The following is a 21,843-nucleotide window of genomic DNA, read 5'->3' on the forward strand; positions in this document are numbered from 1 at the left end:
AAATTATTTCTATTATTGAAAGTTGCGCATGTTTGGCCACTAAAAATCCTAACGTAGCAAGAAATATCTTCATATGTACGGATTACGATGATGGCCAACTTAGGGTACCTTTTAGACCAAATAGATTCTAGAACAAAAATCGAACTGAACTTGACAAATGTGAAAATTATCAAAATACGCTTTAAAACCAAAACCATGAAATCTCTGGAATGTCTCGTTGTTGTTAATATTCAGTCAACGTTATTGTCATTTATATTAGATAGAACTCCTAACTTTTCAGAATTGATGCCTTGTTTAGATTCAATAATAAGTTTACCCATATGATTAAGCATTAGCTGATCAGGGTCGTAAAGCACTTTTTGCATTACAATCCAAATGCAACAGCTTTCAATTAAATATTAAAACATTGTTAGATCTTTTTGATACATTTGTTGGACATTTTTTCAATTATTCTTGTGAAATATGGGGGAGGGAGGTCTAATTGTGTAGAAAGGATTCATTTGGAATTTTGTAAAAATATACTTGGTGTCAAGAAATCTACCTGTAATGCTATGGTTTATGTTGAATTAGGTCGATTGCCATTGGCAAATGAGCACATATTTAGGATGATAAAATATTGGTTTAAGTTATTAAGTCATGATAATTGTATCTTGAATGAAGTTTACATATTTTTGTTACTAGAAACTGAAAAAGTTTATCCGAAATCTAATTGGTTAGTGTTTGTAAAACAGAAAGTTTTTGAACTTGGATTGGGTTTTATATGAGTGAGACATACCCCTGCCGACATCAGTTTATTACCTTTCATCAAACAGCGTCCAGAGGATCAGGCTAAGCAAACCGTATTTAATTCTTTAAATATTTCTAGTAAATGTGATTTATGTAAGTATCTAATAGACAATGTCACTTTGCAATATTATTCAACCAAGTCATTACATGTCTGCACATAATCTTGCTATAGAAGTTGGTAGAAGTAGAAGCATTGTTAGGAATAATAGACTTTGTAACAACTACGCTGTATACACAAAACGAGGTTGAGGATGAATTTCACTTTTTACTTATATGTCCTAAGTATTCAGATTTAAGGAAGAGATTTATAAAAAAAAAAAATGGTATAAACCACCGGTCTTTAAAGTTTTTGATTTACTGAATTCAAATAAAATAAAGGAACTGCATATATTAGGTAAATTCATTGTACAAGCAAATAAACAGAGAATGATTTAATATGTGTTTAATTATATTGCAAATTTATTGATAGTACATTATATGTGTTTTAAAAGTGGTAAGATTATTCGATACAAGTAATAAATATCATCATATATAAGTGTAGAGATGTAGATTGATATTTATATCTAGTACCTGATGTAATATGTATATCATGTATGTTCATGTTGATCTCCATATGTTATCCTTTGTATTTTGTACAGTATGAAGTATTACGTATTATGTTTGTACTGATTGGCTGTCAGGTCAAAAGTAATAAAATGATTTGATTTGATTTGACTGATAAAAGATGTGTACACAGTGTCCAAAATCTCTATTTACACCTCAAGTTTCCATCTCGCATATGATGAAATGTCTAAATCAACCTATATTGAAGTTTGGCAGGCGTTATGCAGTAGGCCGATACTGTCTTAACAGGATTGGTGTATGACTGCCGCAGTCAGGATTTTGTGCTGGTGTCATATACATAAATAAACCTTTGTTTCTTATCAATACTTACGAGATGGAGAGGAGTTGGGACTAAATTATTATCAATTGAAGTTCACACTTTTTCCAGGTAACAATTCCATATATTATACCCCATTCTGTATACTTTGAATTAGTAAAACACATGTCATGACGTTTGGTTGACCCAGACAAATAATTTATTGTAATAAATATGTAAACATTTAAACAAATATGTACAATACCTAACCCGTAATCACAGATATGACCTAATCTGTTTGGGATGGTCAGTAAACACGCTGAGCCCATTGGACAAATAGAGCGCGGGCGAATGACTGGAAATAAGCTTGTCTCCGGCTAATTATCCGATAACTCCAAAGTTATCTCCCTTAGGACCACATCCACCTCGATCTGTAGCAGTCATACAAATCCGTATATGGTAAACAAAAGAGGCCCGTCCAAGGGGATTGGGGTGTAGCAGAAATATTCATAAATACTTTTTATTAATTACTATCATTAGTTATTTAAACTCTTACGTAATTGTGAATGCTAGCAAAGACGTTTTGAAAATCTGAATTTATTCACAAGAGCTATACCAAAATGTGACTTCAAGGCACTGTCCCTTTTTCTATTTATAGACATGAATGCTGAATATATTTATATAAATACATTTCCCCGTCGTTACCTTTGGTAGTGCTATCATAATTAGTTGTGTTTGTATATTTGGTATGTCTATTTCACACTTTATATATAGTCACTGTAGTCGCCCAACACGGTGAATCATTTATACATTTTTTTCGAATTATGGAATAGTTAATGTTACGTGGGTAGATTGTGTGCGTATTTAGGTAAAGATACCAACATATAGGACTTTTATCATATGGAGTATTAGCCGTTCTATATCAAACACAAGAGTTTCCGAAAAGAAAGCTTCAAATTCGTTCAGGTAGGTGACTTCTGTAGTATTTGCCTTTTACAACAATTATTTATTTGATTCATGCTGTATTTCCATTGTTTTGTTGTTGTTTTGTGTATAACATAGATTTGTTTGTCTCCTATGCTCAAAATTTCTAATTATATTTCTTGTAACATCTATTCTTATCATTTTACTTTTAACAGTTATGTACAAGCATTTCTGTTTCCACTTTTGGTATCTTATAAAATAAATTTATAATTTAATGAAAGTCAGGCTAATCGTGGACGAATAAACTGGTCGTGTTAATCTGAAGAGCGAGGGATGTATTCCCTTTTTTTCATGATTATATCCAATGATGTATGATTTGCCTGTAATGCAAGTTAATTTGTCATAAATAGTCCTTGGTCTGGAGCATAGGGTGGCCGCCATGATATGGTGAATTTAAAGGAAGTACTGTACATGAAACATTTTCTCTCTCTTTTTTTGTTTGTTTTTGTTTTGTTTTAAGATATATCTACTTGTGTCAGTATTGACAAAGTACAATGTATTTTATTTCATATTTATTTTATTTGTAATTTTATATAGATAGAAGTTATTGTTTGAATATATCCTTATGTGATAGTATTGACAATGTATTTTGTTTCATGTTCATTTTATTTATAAAATTATGGAGATAGAAATCATTATTTGAATACATGTATATCCTCTGTTGTCACTATTGACAATGTATTTTGCTTTATGTCTATTTTACTTGTAAATTTGTGTAGATGTAGATTATTGCAAATGACAGTTTATATTAACAAAAAACTTATTCTAAATATCTTTTTATTATCTTTTAATATTGATCAATTTTACATTGAATGTGTTGATGTCAAGTTACCATTATTCTTACAGCGACAATGTTTGTTCACGGATCTTCGATCATCTTCATTGTGTTATGTTTTGGGCCACTCCTGATATCGACGCAGACAGTTCTTCGAATGATACCTGCGGTATTGGGAAGCTCTGTGACTCTAGATTGTACTGTGTCCCCGTCTCCCAACTCATTCATGATCTGGGAGAAAACAAACCCCACAAAGACGTTCATCGCCATTAACGATAAGTTACAGACAGGGTTCCAGAACTCCCCTAAAGTATCAATTCACGTACGTGCCGATAATTCGACGTCACTTGAGCTAAAGTCGATGGGCCTGGCGGAGGATGGCGAATACAGGTGTTATGACGTCATCGATATGCTGTCGGTTGATAGATTTGATGTAACCATTCTTGGTAAATGTTTTTTTTTTTGTCAAAATAATTCTATAATTAGTGTATATAATATATAAAAAACGACATTCAATACAGTACATCTACGACGGGAACTTAAATTCTTTAAAATTCGGATCAACAACACATAGAAATTTTGATACACTGTGTCAGTAATTAGACATATAACATAGTAATTCAAATGACTAATGAAGACAATTTTATAACTCGTGCCCTGACCGGGCCTCGACCTTCTGTATTTGCTCTTATATAAAACGATATAAAATCTGCAGTATGTAATAATTCTAAGGAATTGTTTGTCTGGATATTACAAAGCATTCATGTCACTAAGTAATTAGTTAATTATTTATTTTGACTCATCTAATTAATTTTCATGCGATTCTAATACAAACAGGATAATACGATAGTTCAGAATTATTTCATTGCGTCAAATGACGGACCTCTATAAATAATAATAACCTTTTTTTAAGGGTTCGCGTAAGGGTATTTGTATATATATATGACCAAATCATAGGCCATTTAAACGTAGATCAGTTGAAATCGTTAAGTCAATCGTTTCGCCACTTCCTGTCTCTAAAGAAGCTTTGTCTTGTTTCAGTACGCCCCTTTCCTCGTTTCATTACGCCCCTTTCCTCGTTCAGTACGCCCCTTTCCTCGTTCAGTACGCCCCTTTTCTCCTTTCAGTACGCCCTTTCGATATTGGAGTGTCTTCATTGATTGGTCAGATCGACGAGGGCACCCAACAAACGATCACGTGTACAGCTGATGGCGGGAAGCCCTCCCCGAGCATTGAATGGTACCTCCTAGGTAAGATAGCATTTCCATCAACCAATCCATCATTCATTCATTTAAGATAATTAAACTCTAAACATATATAGATACACGACATATTATACAATAAAATTACAAGGTTTAGTACATATTTCATTTCATATACTCCATCAGGTATTGTGTAAATTAGATACTATATATTGTAAACGTACACAATTTGGCGGAAATCTTATTTTGCATTGAACAGTTTTCCACTTAATCATGGTGGAGCTAAATATAGTTTCTGTATATAGTTTTAATTATGTGTCAATTCATCATTGCGCTTATCTGCAAATAAAAATTAAATAAAAACATCACAGTCCTTTGTTTCAATGTTAGAACTTTCCACTATCTTATCACATAATATGTAAAACACAAAAGTGTGAAAAACATAAGAAATCAACGAATGCCTCTCTTAGGAGCTAAGTAAGTGATTCAGAAACTCGCCACTTTTGAAATATTCTTCAAAATGTCGATATGACATGTTTGGTACATGCTATTTTGTGTTGGCACTCTCACATTAATTTTCATCAATGAAATGCATTGAATGTTGCTACCATACCCATGTACATGTAAGTAAATCTGATTGATTTCTGCAGGACCTGATGTCAACAGAACAAAGTTAATTGGCAATGAAGATGCCAAGCAGTATCCGAACGGAACCTGGTATAAAAGAAGTAGCCTAACGTTCACGGTAACGAGACAGATGTATCGCGGCGCTCTGTTCTGTTTAGTAAACACAGGCCCAATCCCTTTCTACAATGAAAGCTTCCAGACTCAACTTGATGTCAATCGTAAGTAGTCAAAATCGGCAGTATTACAACAACCAAAGAGCTAATCAAAATTAGGTTTCAATTATCTAGTTGAATATGTGAAAGTTTCATGATCGAAATCATGATATTTATTGGGAAATATTCGATTTCATTATGTGATATGAAGTCAGACATGTTTGTTGCTTGCTGGTTCAGTTGTCAACACAATATTTCTCATTTTGAGACTTACTTACTGTGAACCAACTTATTTTCGCGGCGACCTTAATTTCGCGTTTACATTGCCGAACGAATTTCGCGATCAATAGTCATAGGAGGCTTACGATACCTATGATTGAAACTATTTCGCGGTACATTTTAATCGCCCACGAAATACGCGGAAATTAACCGCACGCGAAAACAAGTTGGTTTACAGTAACCCAGATCTGATCTTGATTTGTATGACGGATATCACCTATAAAACAAAAGACGCTCACTCCTTTGGAGCAAGTTGTCTTATTATCCTTGTACTGTTCTGAGTGTCGCAATGACGATCTGTAAGTTGTTGTTTGTATCAATCCTCGTTGTTTTGATTTTGAGTTCAAATTCTGTTTGCAAGTTCTCTGTTGCTTCAGTGTGCCAAGACCAATTCTTAAATTATGACATGACAAAATGAATACTGTTTTACGTATTTAGCTAAAGTATGCCATGAAAAAGTCGTGAAAACGTTACTACTCCTTGTGGTTTTCTGTCCTATTTAAGGAACCACTAAACGTTTTTTGTTATTTTGTATTATCAAAAGCATGTAATAATAGCTAGTATACGTGTATATTTATTGGTAATTAGCAAGTTATATGTTCTTATATTATTTCATCAGCTTAGTGACACTATCTAAGAGACCATTTGCATTTGTTTTCATTGATTTTCAGAACAGCATAATAAAAGTTTCTTAAGTGACTCTCGGCTTTAGATAAAACCTTCAATAACATTTTATCTTTCAGTGTTATGTTTGATGACCCTTGATGACCTTTCAGTATAACTTTTTACTAACCTTTGGCATTTCAGTTTCACCTATAGTTCCTACTATCGGATATTTCACGGGTTTGTTTAATAATGGCGAGACGAAAACCATTACATGTACTTCGGCGGGAAGCAGACCAGCAGCCACCATTAACTGGTATATAGATAACACTAAGTTGAGTAACACTATTCATGAAGTCCTGCCGAGGTCTGACGGAACATTTTTCGTTACCGGAATAATATCGGTGACTTTTGACAAGAGCATGAGTGGAAGACACATGAGGTGTGCTGCCTCAAACTCTGTGGTACAAAACAATGGCGTCGGCGAAGTAAACAGATCCATTACACTTTTGGTTACATGTAAGTCTCAAAAATCTACATTTTTTCGGAAATTAACCCTTGACATTGTGTTTTGACATTGTATTGCTTTCATTAAACAATATCATATAAACATTAATATATTATTTGAACTAATGAATATAACAATACTAATTACTTAAATTGATATTATGTGTTTTAAATTAATGTAAATGTTTCCAGCATGGTACTTCCAGAAGGACGATATATCGCCATTAATTGTACTCCTTATCATTCAGATAGTATCTTTTATCCTGCAACTGCCACCGCATTGTCGGAATACACCCACCGTATATATTTTTGCTGTATACGGCAGTGACGGAAAACAGCTGTATTTTGGAATCTTTGCACGTGCGTCAGTTCGACTGACCTACTTCAAAGTGAAACTACGTTTAAAAGGCGAACATATTTCTATCATTTTTGACACCGTTTCACTTCAAAATGATTATTTTTATGAGTATTTTTATGACTGTTGCAGGATAAATAGAATACATGGTCAGTGTCTTAAAATATAAGCTGTATTTTTGGCTCGGGACAGAAAGACAAAAGTGGCTCGCCAAGGCTCGCCAAGGCTCGCCACTTTTGTCTTTCTTTACCCTCGCCAAAATACAGCTTATATTTTAAGACACTGATCATGTATTCTCTTTATATGGATTTAGCACCATCCCTTCATAAAATGGAAATACTGTGTTTCTTTTCCAGATTTGATTGATTTTTAGAAAATAAGAAGATGATCCATAATTAAAAGTAGAAAATAGAGAAAATTAATAACTTATGGAATATATTTTAATTTTTATATGAAGATTCTCCTGAAATCACCTCAGAGAACGGAACAAGGGAGGTCACAGAGGATTCTGACATTGTCCTCACCTGTCTTGTCGATGCTAGGCCAATGCCTATACCACAAAACATATTCTGGCGTCATAATAACAAAATGATATCTACCGGAACCGGAAGTAGATTTAATTATACTGCAAGTAGAGTAGCAGACCTTCACATCTCGTCAGTGAAAAGGTAAATATGTTTCAAAGTACTAGTTATATCTATTTCCATAATTACCATTTTAATCGCAAAAGTATGGTGGTGTTCATATTGCATTAGAGCTATCTTATCAATAAGGTGATTGTTTAAAAATATTTGAATGATATTGAGCTTCTTTTAAGCAAATTGATTAAAACTAATTAAAAAGGTCCAAGTACACGGTCAGAAACTCAGCATCCAAACAACAGTCATCAGGTGAAGATACGATCCAAAGCATTCTAATAATTGCTTCATATCACTATATACAATATTGCTTAACAAATATCCCCGAGGAAACACTGGATAGTGTAAGAGATTTTCACTGACGTCGCCTTTAACATATATAACCAACCTTCAATGCTTTATGTACCCTGTTATCCCCATTCCGATTTTTCCACAGAGAGGATGCCGGGGATTACATGTGTCAGGCTCTGAACACTATTGGTGTAGGGACAGGGCAGAAAGTCCACATCGACGTGTCCTGTAAGTACATGCAAAGCCTGCTGTAGTGACTACCTTATCAAGCGGCCAGTCGCTTAATAAAATTTTCACTTATTACCATGTTGATTGAGCCAACCACTGTAAAAAGACCTCCTGTGCTATTAAAGCATTGCGTGGAGAGATCCTCTGTGCAAGATATGAATACTTAAACGTACTATTGTAGTAATTATCATGCTGAATTAAAATGTCTTTCTTCATTCTTCCATTACGTCCGTAATAGGGCCATTTTGTTAATTAACTAGATGAATTATAATGTTCATATTTATTATGACCAGGGATGATGCTCATCAACTGATTTCGCTTTGAGTGTTGGACTCTTTCGTAGAAATCAATTATCAGATTGATTTTTCTCTGGATAATTTTTTCGGTTTACCCTCTTAATAAACCAAATTTATTTCAAGTGTCATTCTGAATTACATGTATACTTCAACTTTTAGAATTACAAATTAATTCAATCTAAACAATTTGCTTCTGATAAGCGACATCCATTTTGCATTTCCATCTTTCTGGAGTATGAGTCATTCAATTTGATGTTCCTGTGACTGTATATATTTAGTTATTAACGCAAACGTGGTGATTTTGATTCAATTAACTTACTTATACTTAACCTTGCTTTCAGATCGTCCGTTTTGCACACAAGGTGGCGTTGTGAAGCATGCTGTTAAACTAGGGGGCTCTGTAACGGTCACGTGTACAGTTGATGGGAACCCTGGGAATTCAACTATCAAATGGCGTTACAAGGGGACGGGTATTACAATAAATCCTAGAGGTTCGGCTCGATCGGTGTACGGGAGACCGAGAGAAATCACTTCGACGGCAGTTATTTCAGTCATGTTAGTATTGAAAGTATAGAATGAACTCTGCAAGCGTTCTAATATTAGTGTATTTATGTTTCTGTGCATCGAGAACAATTTTGGAATTGCTTTGATCGAGATTTAGCGAATGTCTGATAATGACATAATAGAGTGATTATAATAATGTATTATTATTGATAAATTCTGTTTTTTTTATGTCAAATCAAGTGCGTAAACATATTTTTTATGCTTCATCAATAGCATGTAGAGCCTAAGCAAAAATGAGTTATTTGTTTTAGAGCAATTTGCGAATTTATAAATAAAATGGAATCGAATATATTTCAATATAAAGCAATTGATTTGAAAAATCTCCAAACAATAATATCCACAAACCCATCAGAGTGTCGATGACACTTTTGAATAATAATGTGGCCTCGTTTTGGTTAACAGGAATGATTGGCAGTACACAGACGTTGAATGTTTGGGAACAAACGCCATCGGTGTATCTAGGTCTCCATGTCTTTACCGTATAGTGAGGCCAGGTTAGTGGTAAAACTTTCAATACAATGCCTCTAGCTTCGTTGACGATACGTTTGCTGCCACTAAAGTGGTGTTTTCTTGAGCACTTTTTACACACCTCCCTCTGTATATCTCTGGTGTAAAGCAAAGTAAACGTTTATGAAATGAAGGAATATGCCAATCAATGTCAGCAACTATCTAAGATCTATGGAATTTTTAACTATTTTGTATTCAAATTCATATCATATTGTCAGATTTAAGCACAACGCAAATTGTTTGTACATAAATAAAGGATTTACATGATAAACAATGCTTCTAGATATTCCCCAACCCTTTGCTATGTAAGAATTTATTTTACCTAGGTCCACCGGAAGTGCCTACAAACTGTTCATGGTCCTCACTAAATGAAGCTGAAATCCAGGTACAATGTAATCCAGGGTTTGACGGCGGATCCGGTCAATTTTTTGTCCTCCAACAATCAGAGAGCGGTAGTCAGTATGATACTATTCTCAACGACACCACGGCCATGTTTTTGGCATCGAACCTAAAGTCTGGGACGCGCTACTCCTTTAAAATATGTGCAACATCAGATTTGTATCCAGAACTTCTCAGCTGCTCATCTGAAATTGCAGCCCAGACGTCTACAGGTAAGTTATATTCGTATATATTTGTAAATTAGTTTACTATACCATAAACTTGGGTGGGGTGCAATTTTATAGAAGGAACATATCTAATTATAAGCACCTCGTCTCAATGTCATTGTTTATTTAACTCTTTTTACTTCCTTATTCTTCATGTCATTATAATTCGTATAGGTGAAAGAGATATTTTTTTATCAATTTGCTAGAAAAAGTACTTTTCGTAGATAGTGGATTTTTGTTTTATAGTATGTTATTAAACTGTCATAAAAACTGAAGAAGCTGCGGACAGCTTGGCTTTATACTTCATCGTAATGACATTCTAGTTCTGTTCGATCTGAAGAGATCTTGAATTTTGCTTTTATGTCAGGGAGTAATGGCCAACAGGCTTTGGCGTCCGCCGGAAGTCCTAACAGCGCCCCCTATATTGCAGCAGGCGTGATGGGAGCTGTTGTCCTTTTTATCTTAATTGGAATTATCATCTTCTTTATACGGAAAAGGAGACAGGTTCGTAAACCATATGACCACGACAGCCAACTGGCTGCTTCAGCTGCTCACCGCATGTATAGAGATCACGTGATAAATAATGACCGGCATGATAACTTTGGTATCAACATTACAAGCACTACGCATGGGCACTACAGTACTTCCTCTCACAGTCTGCCCAATCGGCATGAGCTGGAAAATCCATTCTATGGACATGATCCAACAAAAACCATCCGTAAATCGGTACAATGGAACAACAAACAACTTTTGTATTAATTCTGCCTGTAAGTTTAAACACGGTTAAACGTGGATTTTCTTCCAAAAGATAAAATTATGGTATGATCATTTAATTGATATTATCGCTTGTAATTATCTTTTACATATACGGAATGAAAGAAATTTGAAGAAATCCAAACACACGTCGTTTGACTAACAATAAATGAAATGACGACGAACATGACGAACCTGTATTTTTGGTTTATGGTTAAGGAATAGATAATCAAAATGATATCATAATCGTCATATATATTTACAGAGGATAATATATATCAAAATAATACCAACGAAAAAATAATGCACAACAGCACTCTTACGTCACACGCATGTAAATATATCACGCTCATTTGGTATTACATCACAAACATCTCTTAATTTGTAGAAATTTCTTCGTTCCATTATAATCTATGGTGGACCAGTGACAGTATAAGGCGCCTCTTTTTCCTCAGAAATTCGTTTATCACCTGCCTTAATGTGGACTAATATGGACACGATGTGCGAGGACTTGACGAAGCCGTTGGCATGATCCGAAGTTTTCTCCACAACACGAACTGACAAATCACCAGTATTGCATGTGCGCATTCACACCTGTTTCACCTGCATGTGCAGTTTTCACTTTCATATTATATAGCTATATTGTTTTAATAGAGTTATCATTGATGTTCGTTATTTTGATATTTTATAAACAATAAATACAATATTTATTTTTATGCATGTCTAGTATTCTATTTATTGTTTCAGTTGACCGAATTATTTTTGGTGTTGATTATTGTAAATGTTTCTAATAAGGTATAACTTAAACGTATTTTGTATATGAAACGACGCACCTTATTCACGCATATTAGTTTTAAACGAATTTACTCATAATCAAGGTTAACACACAACTACAATATGAAAAACAGAACCAAGAGATCCTTTGCTCAAGACTAGTTGAAAGAAATATGCCTGCATATTAAAATATTTCTAGATTCTAACAACAATTCTATCGACGGTATCATGATTAAATAAAAAGATAATACAATCAGTAAATAGGAAAAAATACGATAAAAACAAGGAAACAACAAAAGAAAATTCATTATAAGCCACAACAAAAATGGAGACTTAATCCTGTACCGACAGTAATATCCACAAAATGTCAAACAATTATACACCCCACATTAATTAGATGAAACCATCTGATATACGTATTTATAAGAACAATTAACAATTAACATCGTATAAGCACAATTTATAAGCCTGAATATACTGATTAAATCATCAAGGTTCAATTATCTTTTCTGACATAAATTTAAGAAGGCTACACTTTTCTATTATTTTCAACATCGATGAAAGTTTGAATTTATCATATAATCAGTTTAATTTCTTATATATCAAATCGAAAAGTATTCGAGAAGTAATAGAAACTGCTGCCATTCAATTTAAGTGCAAACATAATAGTTCAGATATGACTTAAGCGTTGCAGGGAGTATCAAATAACAAAATGAACCACCAGGAACATATTCCCACACCATAGTTTTAATCAACTATTTTTATAAATGAGAATGCCGACATACAACCGAAATAAACCAGATGAAAAAGATCTAAATACGAACAAAAACTTCAAAAAACATTACATGGATACAATTGAAAAGTACAAGGAAAATAAGACCATGTGCTTCGGAAGGGCATACGTATTCTGCTTCATCAACGGATCCACCATGTCGATCTAAATCAGATCCAGGTAATGTCATGTTCTCAAAAGGAGAAGTAGGATGGTGACAACGAATCCACCAAGCATATCATTTAGCATCTAACACATCCGACTTCATATCGAACATAAAAATACCATAAACAGTTCGTATACACCAACACATAAGACGGTTCCCACGGTATACAAAATGTGTGCTAATAAAAGTTGTTTCAGTAGTGAATTCAACGCTGTTCACATCTTCCAGTTGCACAAAGTTGTTTCCAACATAAAGCATACGAGTTACTTATAGTTTTATAAGGATATTAAATAAATCATTGTCATAGTGTAACAGTGAGTGACAGTTGCTGATAAAAGGAATATTTTACTCAACATACATAACAATGACTGTACAATATCTTAGGAATTAACTTATATGATAAGTTTAAACTTAGAAACATCCCAACCGAGTATTCAGCAGTCAAAAGATGTTAAGCTAATATCGTTGGTTATGATTGTCAATTGACTTACAGGTATTCAGAAAAGCACGTATTCAGGTTAGTGATGCTGGCGCATCCTGTTCGATGTACAATGTAGAGGACTATAGCAAAAACTACCATACAAAGGGGTATTTCACAGTGCAATTGCTATCATGCAAGTATGCTTGTAAGATAAATCATTAATTTCAAATATAAGTTTAATATATTAACGCAAAGGTATTTTCCTAAATTTTAATCATTTCAATAAGGCGTTATCTTCCAAAATACACGTACATGTAGTATGAATCCACTAAAATATTAGAACACCAATTACATGTGTATATCTTACACTAAAGTTTAGGGATTAAAAGTATAATTTGTTTACGTCGTACACAAAACGTTGTATCAAAATTAGATGTGTGTTTTAATGCGGTAATCATACAAAGGACAACCTTGTGTTTCATCTACAGTTAGTTTCATTAATTTCATATATTGAAAAAATTATACTGACTTGAAATAAGAAGTTTTATTTGATTAAGAATAGCTGAAACATAGCTTTCTGCTTGCTGTGGATATGAAGCTTTTAAATAATTGAGATTTGAATTACTAGGAATTCTCATTAAAAGGGCGTGTAATTTCTTATAGTAAATGGACAATTCAACATAAAAGCATAGTGTTTTTCATATAACGATTTACTGAATATAACAAGAAAATGAAAATATAACAATATTTACAGCCGGAAAAGGAGAGGGAGGAATCTTGTTGGAACCAAAACAATCGTGAGTATAAAATAATATAAATAAAGTTTAAAACATCTAGGATATTTGTCACTGGGAAGGTTGTCTTAACATGTTATTCTGATGTTTCACACATACATTGTTTTAAAACTCTGACATGTCTATTTTCCCTGCTTACACATTTGTAGCATAGACTTCATTTCTAACGACGCTTTTTTCTTTATCACATGAAGGTTTTGTGAATGAACCGTAGTATTTTCGCACCACTTTACAGTATTTTCAATCTTAGGTCTTTGAAACAAAATCGGTCATTGTTGATTTCCGTCTCCCAACAATATTTTTGTTTGTAAAATATGTTTAAATTTGTGATCAAGTATTACAGTCTTGCTGCGCTTAAAGGGATATAAATCGCCCTCATTCCAATAATATTTTATCATTACGTATTATTGTACACACAAATCATCTTCATATCTGTAGAAAAAAGCAAACACATATTTCATCTAGGATATACTTTATACTTAACATTTTTATAAAGCAACATTCTATAATTACGCAGTTCCGGACACCAGCCAACCAAAACAAGGAGGAGCTAGGCTTGAGACCGGTACATCAAACGGAAGTGGCATAATAAAAAACACCAACACCTTCCAAAACTCTCACGAGGAAAATTCAAACAACCAATTCATACTGGCGGATAATAAAGAATCTTTTGTTATGCATATAAATCCAAATGATACAAAGAACTTCGACCTTGATGACGATCATTCGGTCTCCGATAAAATGCAGGCATACCAAGTTCCAGTCCAACAAACACAAGGATACATACATGTGGAGGATATTTCTCCCATGCAGACGAAACGTGTGGATGATTTCGGCGTTAACGACTTCCAGAATTGGTTAAATGGGACGCCTTTAAACTTCGGTAGAAGTTCAAGACACAATCTCTGTTACAGTGAAGCAGATATACCAATGGCGACAACCAAACCTAGATCTACATCACATATTGACGACAAGAAGTCTGTATCTTTAGAAGTCATTCCAAACACAAATGATTCTAAATTAAACAATACAGGACTGGCTTTTCAAGCAAAACCTTCATCCCACTTCATTACCATGGATAACTGCGAGGAACAAACTGAAAGTTCGGGATCTTCAACAGGTTCGATAAACTCTAAACAAGACAGACCCGCCATCATAACAACAGATACTATTCGCCGAGACTCTCATACTGAAGACAGTTCTCGATCCTCAGATAGCAAAAACTCCCTAGTTAAGAGGTCAAGTTACAAACTGGCCATTCATAATAATGACGATTTCGGTTTACAAGACTTTTTCTCGGCATCTGTTGAGGCATTGGCCGCTCTTGATGCCACGCTAGCAGACGATACCTCACTTGGCCGTGGTCAAAAGAGTGATTCATCCGAGTCCTTTAAGAGTAGTAGTGACAATGTGGATGATCAGGACAGAAGCAGGGATCAAAGAGAACTCCCTGAGGACACATTAAACACAACAACAGAACAAAAGTGGTATCCGATTATACATGGGGGTATCGAGGCTGAAATATCTGGTGAACAAGACTACGTAGAGATGTCTTTGTTATCTGGAAATCAGGACCAGAAGGAGACACTTGCAATTGCTGCCAATCAGGTGTGCGTGGATGCAATTTCAATGCCTGAAACATACGGTGAGACGCCTACATTTCCTGACAAACAAGACCATGTTGAGACGGCTACACTACCTGAAACATATGACCAGGTTTCATCATCCATATTATCTGATAAACACGATAGCCATCCCAAGATTTCGGAGTTACCTAGCAAGTATGGTGAGACTGTGTCAACTGAAGCAACTTTGTCAACGGATTATATTGATATGTCAGCTATACCTTGTAAAGAGGATAACAGAGATACAAATGCATTGTATGGAAAACAGGGAGGGGTTGATTCGCCAACCAAAAGTGGTCCTGTTGAGAAGATCAGGCTGCTTTGTAAGCGTGTTAAAGTTCGAACTCCTACTCCATCTGTTCATGATGGCGATAAAGACACCTCCTCAAGTTCTGAATCTTCATCCAGCTCATCTAGTGAATCTGATTCAGAGGAATTCACCACCCCGAAGGAATCGAGAGATCTAGAGAACGTTTTTTGTGCCTCTTCGAGTCAAAATTCAGCTGAACAGGGCACAGCAAACGAAATACCTTTTATAGATAGTGGCAGTGATTCAGACGTAAAGTCGGCAGAAAAGGATAGCACATCTGCTGTATATTTTTGACAAAATAAATAGAAAAATAAATAAACGGATGGTTAAAAGTAGTTTAGTAAAATCTATATTTACCGTTTCAAATGAAACCAACCGGGTTGAATATAATATGTTACTAAATGAGTAAAAGACAGAGAAAATAGTATTTTTGTTATCAATTGTTGTATTTTGACCGTAAAAGCTAGTGTGAGCGTTGGTTTGATTTCAGATTACTTGAAGTATACAAGAATATCATCGAAAACATATATAGTAGATACATGTAATTGCATAGCTTAGTTTCTTAACTGTGTCTAGTTAATTAACTCGCGTCTTCTTTGCATTTTTCGGGGAAAAGTGTACGAATATGTACTTAATACTAACTACTAGTATATAGATAATGTCACATGCCTCCCCATAAATGTTTAAATGTGTATAGCCTATGATCTTAGCTTGGTTGTAAATCATAAGAATTATAGCAAATACGACTGACAAGTTTGTTCAAAAAGATATATCGGTTATATTCGTAAGTACCAGTGAAATAAGATTTCACATATTGATATCATTACAATTTTCAGATTGAATTAAAATTGATGATTTAATCAATTATTGTTTTAGTCTGAATATCAATGCAAACAATCCACAACATATACATACACTGACATTACCGTGTAACAAGCCTACAAATATGTCATTTCGATGACAGGAAACACTCGGGATCCACTTACTACAACCTACAATTTAGCTAGGCTTAGTTGGTGTCCATAAGGATATAAATGAAATCCATCCGTGTCGAAACGAATGATAAAACGTTTAGATGCAACAAAAACGCACGAGACATAAAAAAAGGAGCTTTGACTAGACAAATGTGATAATATTTTCTCTATTAGTCAACATATTTATTTTGGCGCAAGCAAATTGAGTTTAAAAGGAATAGCGACGATTGATTGGTGTATTAAGAATCTGCAATTGGCGCAATCATTCGGAAAGCTATCAGTGCCAAATGCGCAAGATAATAACACCGCTAAAGTATGAACGTATACAATATGGAAGAACTCAAACGAATACATGTATATACATATACCTATCACAATAGTGAATAGTATTAAAATATTGCACAAAATCCGGACATTCAGTTATATCGGGCACCATATGGAGCATTGCTTCCACTGCAAAATCTTGGACAAAGTTTAACTTGTCAACAAGATAGAGTCATAATAGACAAATAGAACCTTTCACTTCACAGTGCGATCCCAAACCGAGGAGGACTTTCAATTTGACAAAGACGAGGCATGCAGATTGCTCAGCAGATCAATAGTCCTACCCCGAGGAGTGTTCTAGAATGAGTCCCTTTTCAGCTAAAATACATTGCTTGGACATTATGTATTTAACTAGACGTCATTGTATTGTGAATAGTGAATATCACCGTCTCAAATCTATAGTAAAATTAGAGTAAATTCTAAGAAATACTTGTCCATGGTGAGAGAGATTGAAATTTCACAACAAAAAAGACACAGCGAACATTTAGAATCGTTTCATTTCTTCAACGATTATAGCAAAGATGTGCAGATTTTATTGCATTTTTTAAAATCAATATATACTTACCTGTAAATTGCATTTATTACTAATTGTTATTTTATTTCAAAACTAACGATTATTAGTAAATTAGCAAGAGAGAACGACAAATGTTTGCGCTGATATCTTAGCTCCATTTGATTTTCAAAATTGGAAAACATATTTTTTCTTTAACAGCATCATTTTACCTCGGCTACAAAATAAACAAACGAGATACTTGAAAACACGATGTCTATAATCATGGAGAGTATAGGCAGCTAGTCCAACGTTCTTGGAAAATTGAACACAAAGATGGTATGTGACGGAAATTTCTTTCTCAGTATGAAGTTGAGGAAGTTTTAACGGAACGAAATCGTACTTTCAGTGTATTGAATTATTGCCTGCATGTCTGAAAATCCATTATAGATTCGATTGAATAGAACACCGAAAGATAGTTAAAAGAAAATTTCTTTTTGATATACAATTAAACCGTCCCAGGCTAAGATTTAGTAGATTATACGCCTTTATGGAAGGGCACATGGGACGCGTGACTAGGGGTGGCAGGGAGTCCCTGTATGGCTTGATAAAGTGCTATTCCGCTGTAGTACATCCCAACAAAACAACATACAAATCCTAGAATCATAACTCCGATATCAAAAACTTTGGAATACCAACGCAAGACCCTCCATTTTATGTACAAATGAAAGTAGGAGGGCCACACCAGGGATAGCATTGTTCCCGTGAAGCTCCCAATGAGTCCCATCAAAAGAGCAAAGAATGGTACAAATATAGCCATCAACATGGTGGCTAGTACAAGTCCTAAACGTAGCGCAACAGCCCAGACTTTCAATGTTTTCTTGTCGTCTAGACAGGAGGGAAATACTGTCTTAGATCCTGTACTAAACAGGGCGGTGTCAATCAGTTCTACAGCAGCATAGTATGGCAGAGGGTATGAAAACAACGCTTTGATGACAAGAAACATGTTGATGATTATTTTGAATATTTCTGACGATATGTTATTGGTTATCACTTCCTGTGTAGCACTTCCCCATGTGAGGAATCCAATGTATCCGAACAAAGACTTGAACATGGCAGCAGCAAAATGAGTCCAGTTCATCATGCACGAAAATTTACTTTTGTCAGTCATGTTTCCTTCTAACGTAGGCACAAATATCTGTGACGTATAACTGAATACAATGATCCCAAGGCATATGGGGAATGACCATATATCCAAATGAACTTTGACCTCTTGAACTTTCCATTTAGCCGCCTTGGTGATACAGAAAATAAGTACAATGGCGTTGATGATAAGATGTGCAACGGTGCACCAGAAGCTTGACCAAGACACGCTACGAAGTGACTGCAGAAACGCACAGGGGATCAGGAACGCTGTGCTTATCATAATCCATGACGACAGATCGACTGGAAGGTTGGGGAAACTACCGACGATCAGATCACCGCTCAGGACCATATATAGAATACACGTCATCAGCAACTCAATGATCTGAGCGAAATTTACAATCCTCCCTCCGATCACAGACCCAAACGCAAGGTCTGCGACCTCAACGTAACTCTTCCTTACTCTGACCTTGACCCCAAACTCGTTTTCTTCATACAAACAGTCGACAAGGATCTTTCCCGTGTAGCAACAAATGCCAGCCACCAGCACGTTGGCGACTACGGCCCAATAGCCACTTTTCAGGACTACGTATGGAAGACTGACAATCACCATACCCTGTAAAACAAATGTATAAATAGTAATGATACATGTACTGCAAACCGGAAGACGTTATCCAATTCATAAAGTCATCTCAAGATATAACAATAATGATAGCTATACCTTTCAATACAAATTGAAAGTCAAATACTAGTTAGTACAGTAGAGCCAAAACGAGTTTTAGACATAGGCCGATACTCCTTTTTCATCCATAGTGCATACCAATACAACTTATCCGTGACATGTACAAAACTTGATAAAAATAATTTCATGAATCAAATACTTGTTAGTTTCCATTCTTTAAATAATATTTTGATGTGTTTCAACGAATGGATAAGATATTTGTCAGTTATTCATTCTTTAAATAACATTTTGAAGTGTTTCACGTTCGTTCAGAATTATTTATTATCCAAAATATACTAATTTAATTTAATAAGAATGCACCAAATTTGAGGTCTATTGTGATTTTCCTGTCTTCCACAATTTTGACCCTTAGCATTACTCACGAGTCCTAGAAGGACGAAACAGCTGTATGATCTAGTTCTCTATATTAATTATTCGGTTTAATTAAACTACAGTCAAACTACGATATCTCAAATTTATACCTTGAAAACCTTGTTTAACGCGAAACAAAAATCCAGTCACAAAAAAAAACATAAAATTATGTAGAATATACTCTATAACCCAGCCGACCTCGAGAAAACTACTATACAAACGACGATATCTCGAATTCTTATCACCCTAAAACCTTGTTAAACTGGAAATCAAAATCCAGTTCCAATGATAAAAAGTATATGTACAATACTCAATGACCCAGCTGACTTTGAAATAACGAAGGTCGACTGTAAATTTTCTAAAAGTACTATTCACTACTGTGTCCTATGAATTAAATTTTGACGAGGATATGCAATGTTCCTTTCGCTAAGCATGTAATGTAATGTAAAATTTGTCAACAAGTCATTATGTGTGTTGTCGAAAACAATGTTACCGCTATTCATATCCTTTATCTCCGGATCTTTTCACAATGCTTTTCTAAACTCTTTCTTTAATGTCATCGATATGGTATTGTCTAAACAGGACTGATAGAAAATATTGAAGATGTCATTAACAGTAATTTTTTTTCCATCCAATATCATCTTACATTGTGCTACAACACAGCTGCTAAATAATAGGATTCTTTCAATCGAAAATGGATTTGGATGAAATCCAAGAAAAATCAATTTCCTATCAAGACATAAATAGTGATTCATCTTTACCTTGCATATGTTTTGTTTTTGTAAAATCCCAAATTGTTATTTCCTGTAGGGATTTAAAAAGAACTGGCTTTGTTCTACTCAATTAATGAAAACAGTTTTGCAATCAAAACGGGACTGCCTGTTTCTATACGGTTAGGGATGGCATCAGTAAAATCAATGCCCTGAATTATAGTTTCAATTGCATTTACTGATAATTGCTACTTTAGTTCAAATTCTTATTTGTCTATGCATCATAAAGATACAAATGCACTTATTCAAATGCGAATTATTTGATTAGCCCTTTTAAAAGGTCATATACTCCTTTTAAAGTTTAAAATTGAAATGCAACTGAAATATGTACTTTATTTTCCATGTTATGATTACGTATATCAAACAAAGTCACAGGGACTTGGCACAAATTTCTTATCCACTGTTCATATGTGTGCCACACAAATATGAGTATAGGGCTGAGAATGGGCGCCACATTCCTGTGAATGCAGTATAAGTGAAAAATTAATGTTTCAAAAAAAATTAACATTTACAGTAACAGCATTTACCTGTATAGCGTTCGTTATGTTCCAAGCAGCCTGCCATTCGTTGATTTGATCTTTTGGATCAATGCCAATTCCGTCCGAATCCGAATGAGGAAAGTTACCGTTCGTGAGTTCACATAATTCCATATCATTTTCTGAAGTTGAGTATTTCACGAAATGTAGTTTTTCTTCCTTTGTAGCATTGAATTGGGGAAAGAAAGATCGCGCCCATCGGTAAGTTCCGCAAACAGAAAGAGGCATTATGCCTGTTTTCCTGTATGATCTGTAAATTAAAACAGGGAAGACAATATGGATAACATAATCATGTCAAAAGAAAAGGGAATGTAAGAATCAAACATTTAAAACCCTAATTCCGACTGAAATAAAAAAAAAAGGGGGGGGGGGGGGGAGGGGGGGGCAAAATACGAAATATAGATATACATGTACATTTGTATGTTTGCATGGACATCCTTAAAAAAAAGTACAATAAGACCATGTGTTCCAAAATGGTAAGCGTCTGATACTTCATCGACGATATCCACCGTGCATATCCATTTTAAGTCACACACTCAAAATGAGAAGAACAAGGATGATGACAACGGATCACTAGGTATATCAACATTTAAGCATCGACTAGTCTGACATCACATCCCACAAGAAATAGAATATTTCT

The 21,843-nt window shown here is 34.6% G+C and overlaps 2 protein-coding genes across 2 annotated transcripts; one reads left to right on the forward strand and one right to left on the reverse strand.

The window, feature by feature from the left end:
• Nucleotides 1-2,432: 2,432 nt before the first annotated feature.
• Nucleotides 2,433-16,633, forward strand: LOC117326070 (serine-rich adhesin for platelets-like). The gene is made up of 13 exons (XM_033882671.1): nt 2,433-2,611; nt 3,476-3,850; nt 4,532-4,654; nt 5,257-5,451; nt 6,472-6,786; nt 7,587-7,797; nt 8,204-8,286; nt 8,924-9,137; nt 9,549-9,640; nt 9,980-10,264; nt 10,626-10,762; nt 13,899-13,941; nt 14,456-16,633. Exons 2-13 carry the CDS (start codon nt 3,481-3,483, stop codon nt 16,165-16,167), a joined length of 3,780 nt encoding a protein of 1,259 aa, XP_033738562.1. The 5' UTR covers nt 2,433-2,611; nt 3,476-3,480; the 3' UTR covers nt 16,168-16,633.
• A 1,259-nt stretch (nt 16,634-17,892) lies between these two features.
• LOC117324829 (vesicular inhibitory amino acid transporter-like) lies at nt 17,893-21,356 on the reverse strand. The gene is made up of 2 exons (XM_033880656.1): nt 21,195-21,356; nt 17,893-19,420 (listed from the first exon to the last, which is right to left on the reverse strand). Exons 1-2 carry the CDS (start codon nt 21,315-21,317, stop codon nt 18,200-18,202), a joined length of 1,344 nt encoding a protein of 447 aa, XP_033736547.1. The 5' UTR covers nt 21,318-21,356; the 3' UTR covers nt 17,893-18,199.
• Nucleotides 21,357-21,843: the final 487 nt, after the last annotated feature.

Source organism: Pecten maximus, chromosome 4 (genome assembly GCF_902652985.1).
Source record: "Pecten maximus chromosome 4, xPecMax1.1, whole genome shotgun sequence".
In the NCBI taxonomy this organism is placed as follows: Eukaryota; Metazoa; Mollusca; class Bivalvia; order Pectinida; family Pectinidae; genus Pecten; species Pecten maximus.

Coding starts and splice junctions, on each gene's coding strand:
- LOC117326070 (XM_033882671.1), top strand. CDS start 3,481: ATGTTTGTTCACGGATCTTCGATCATCTTCATTGTGTTATGTTTTGGG. Junction 7,798..8,203: donor CACATCTCGTCAGTGAAAAG/GTAAATATGTTT, acceptor ATTTTTCCACAG/AGAGGATGCCGGGGATTACA. Junction 10,763..13,898: donor TTATACGGAAAAGGAGACAG/GTTCGTAAACCA, acceptor CAATATTTACAG/CCGGAAAAGGAGAGGGAGGA.
- LOC117324829 (XM_033880656.1), bottom strand. CDS start 21,317: ATGGAATTATGTGAACTCACGAACGGTAACTTTCCTCATTCGGATTCG. Junction 19,421..21,194: donor ACATAACGAACGCTATACAG/GTAAATGCTGTT, acceptor TTTGTTTTACAG/GGTATGGTGATTGTCAGTCT.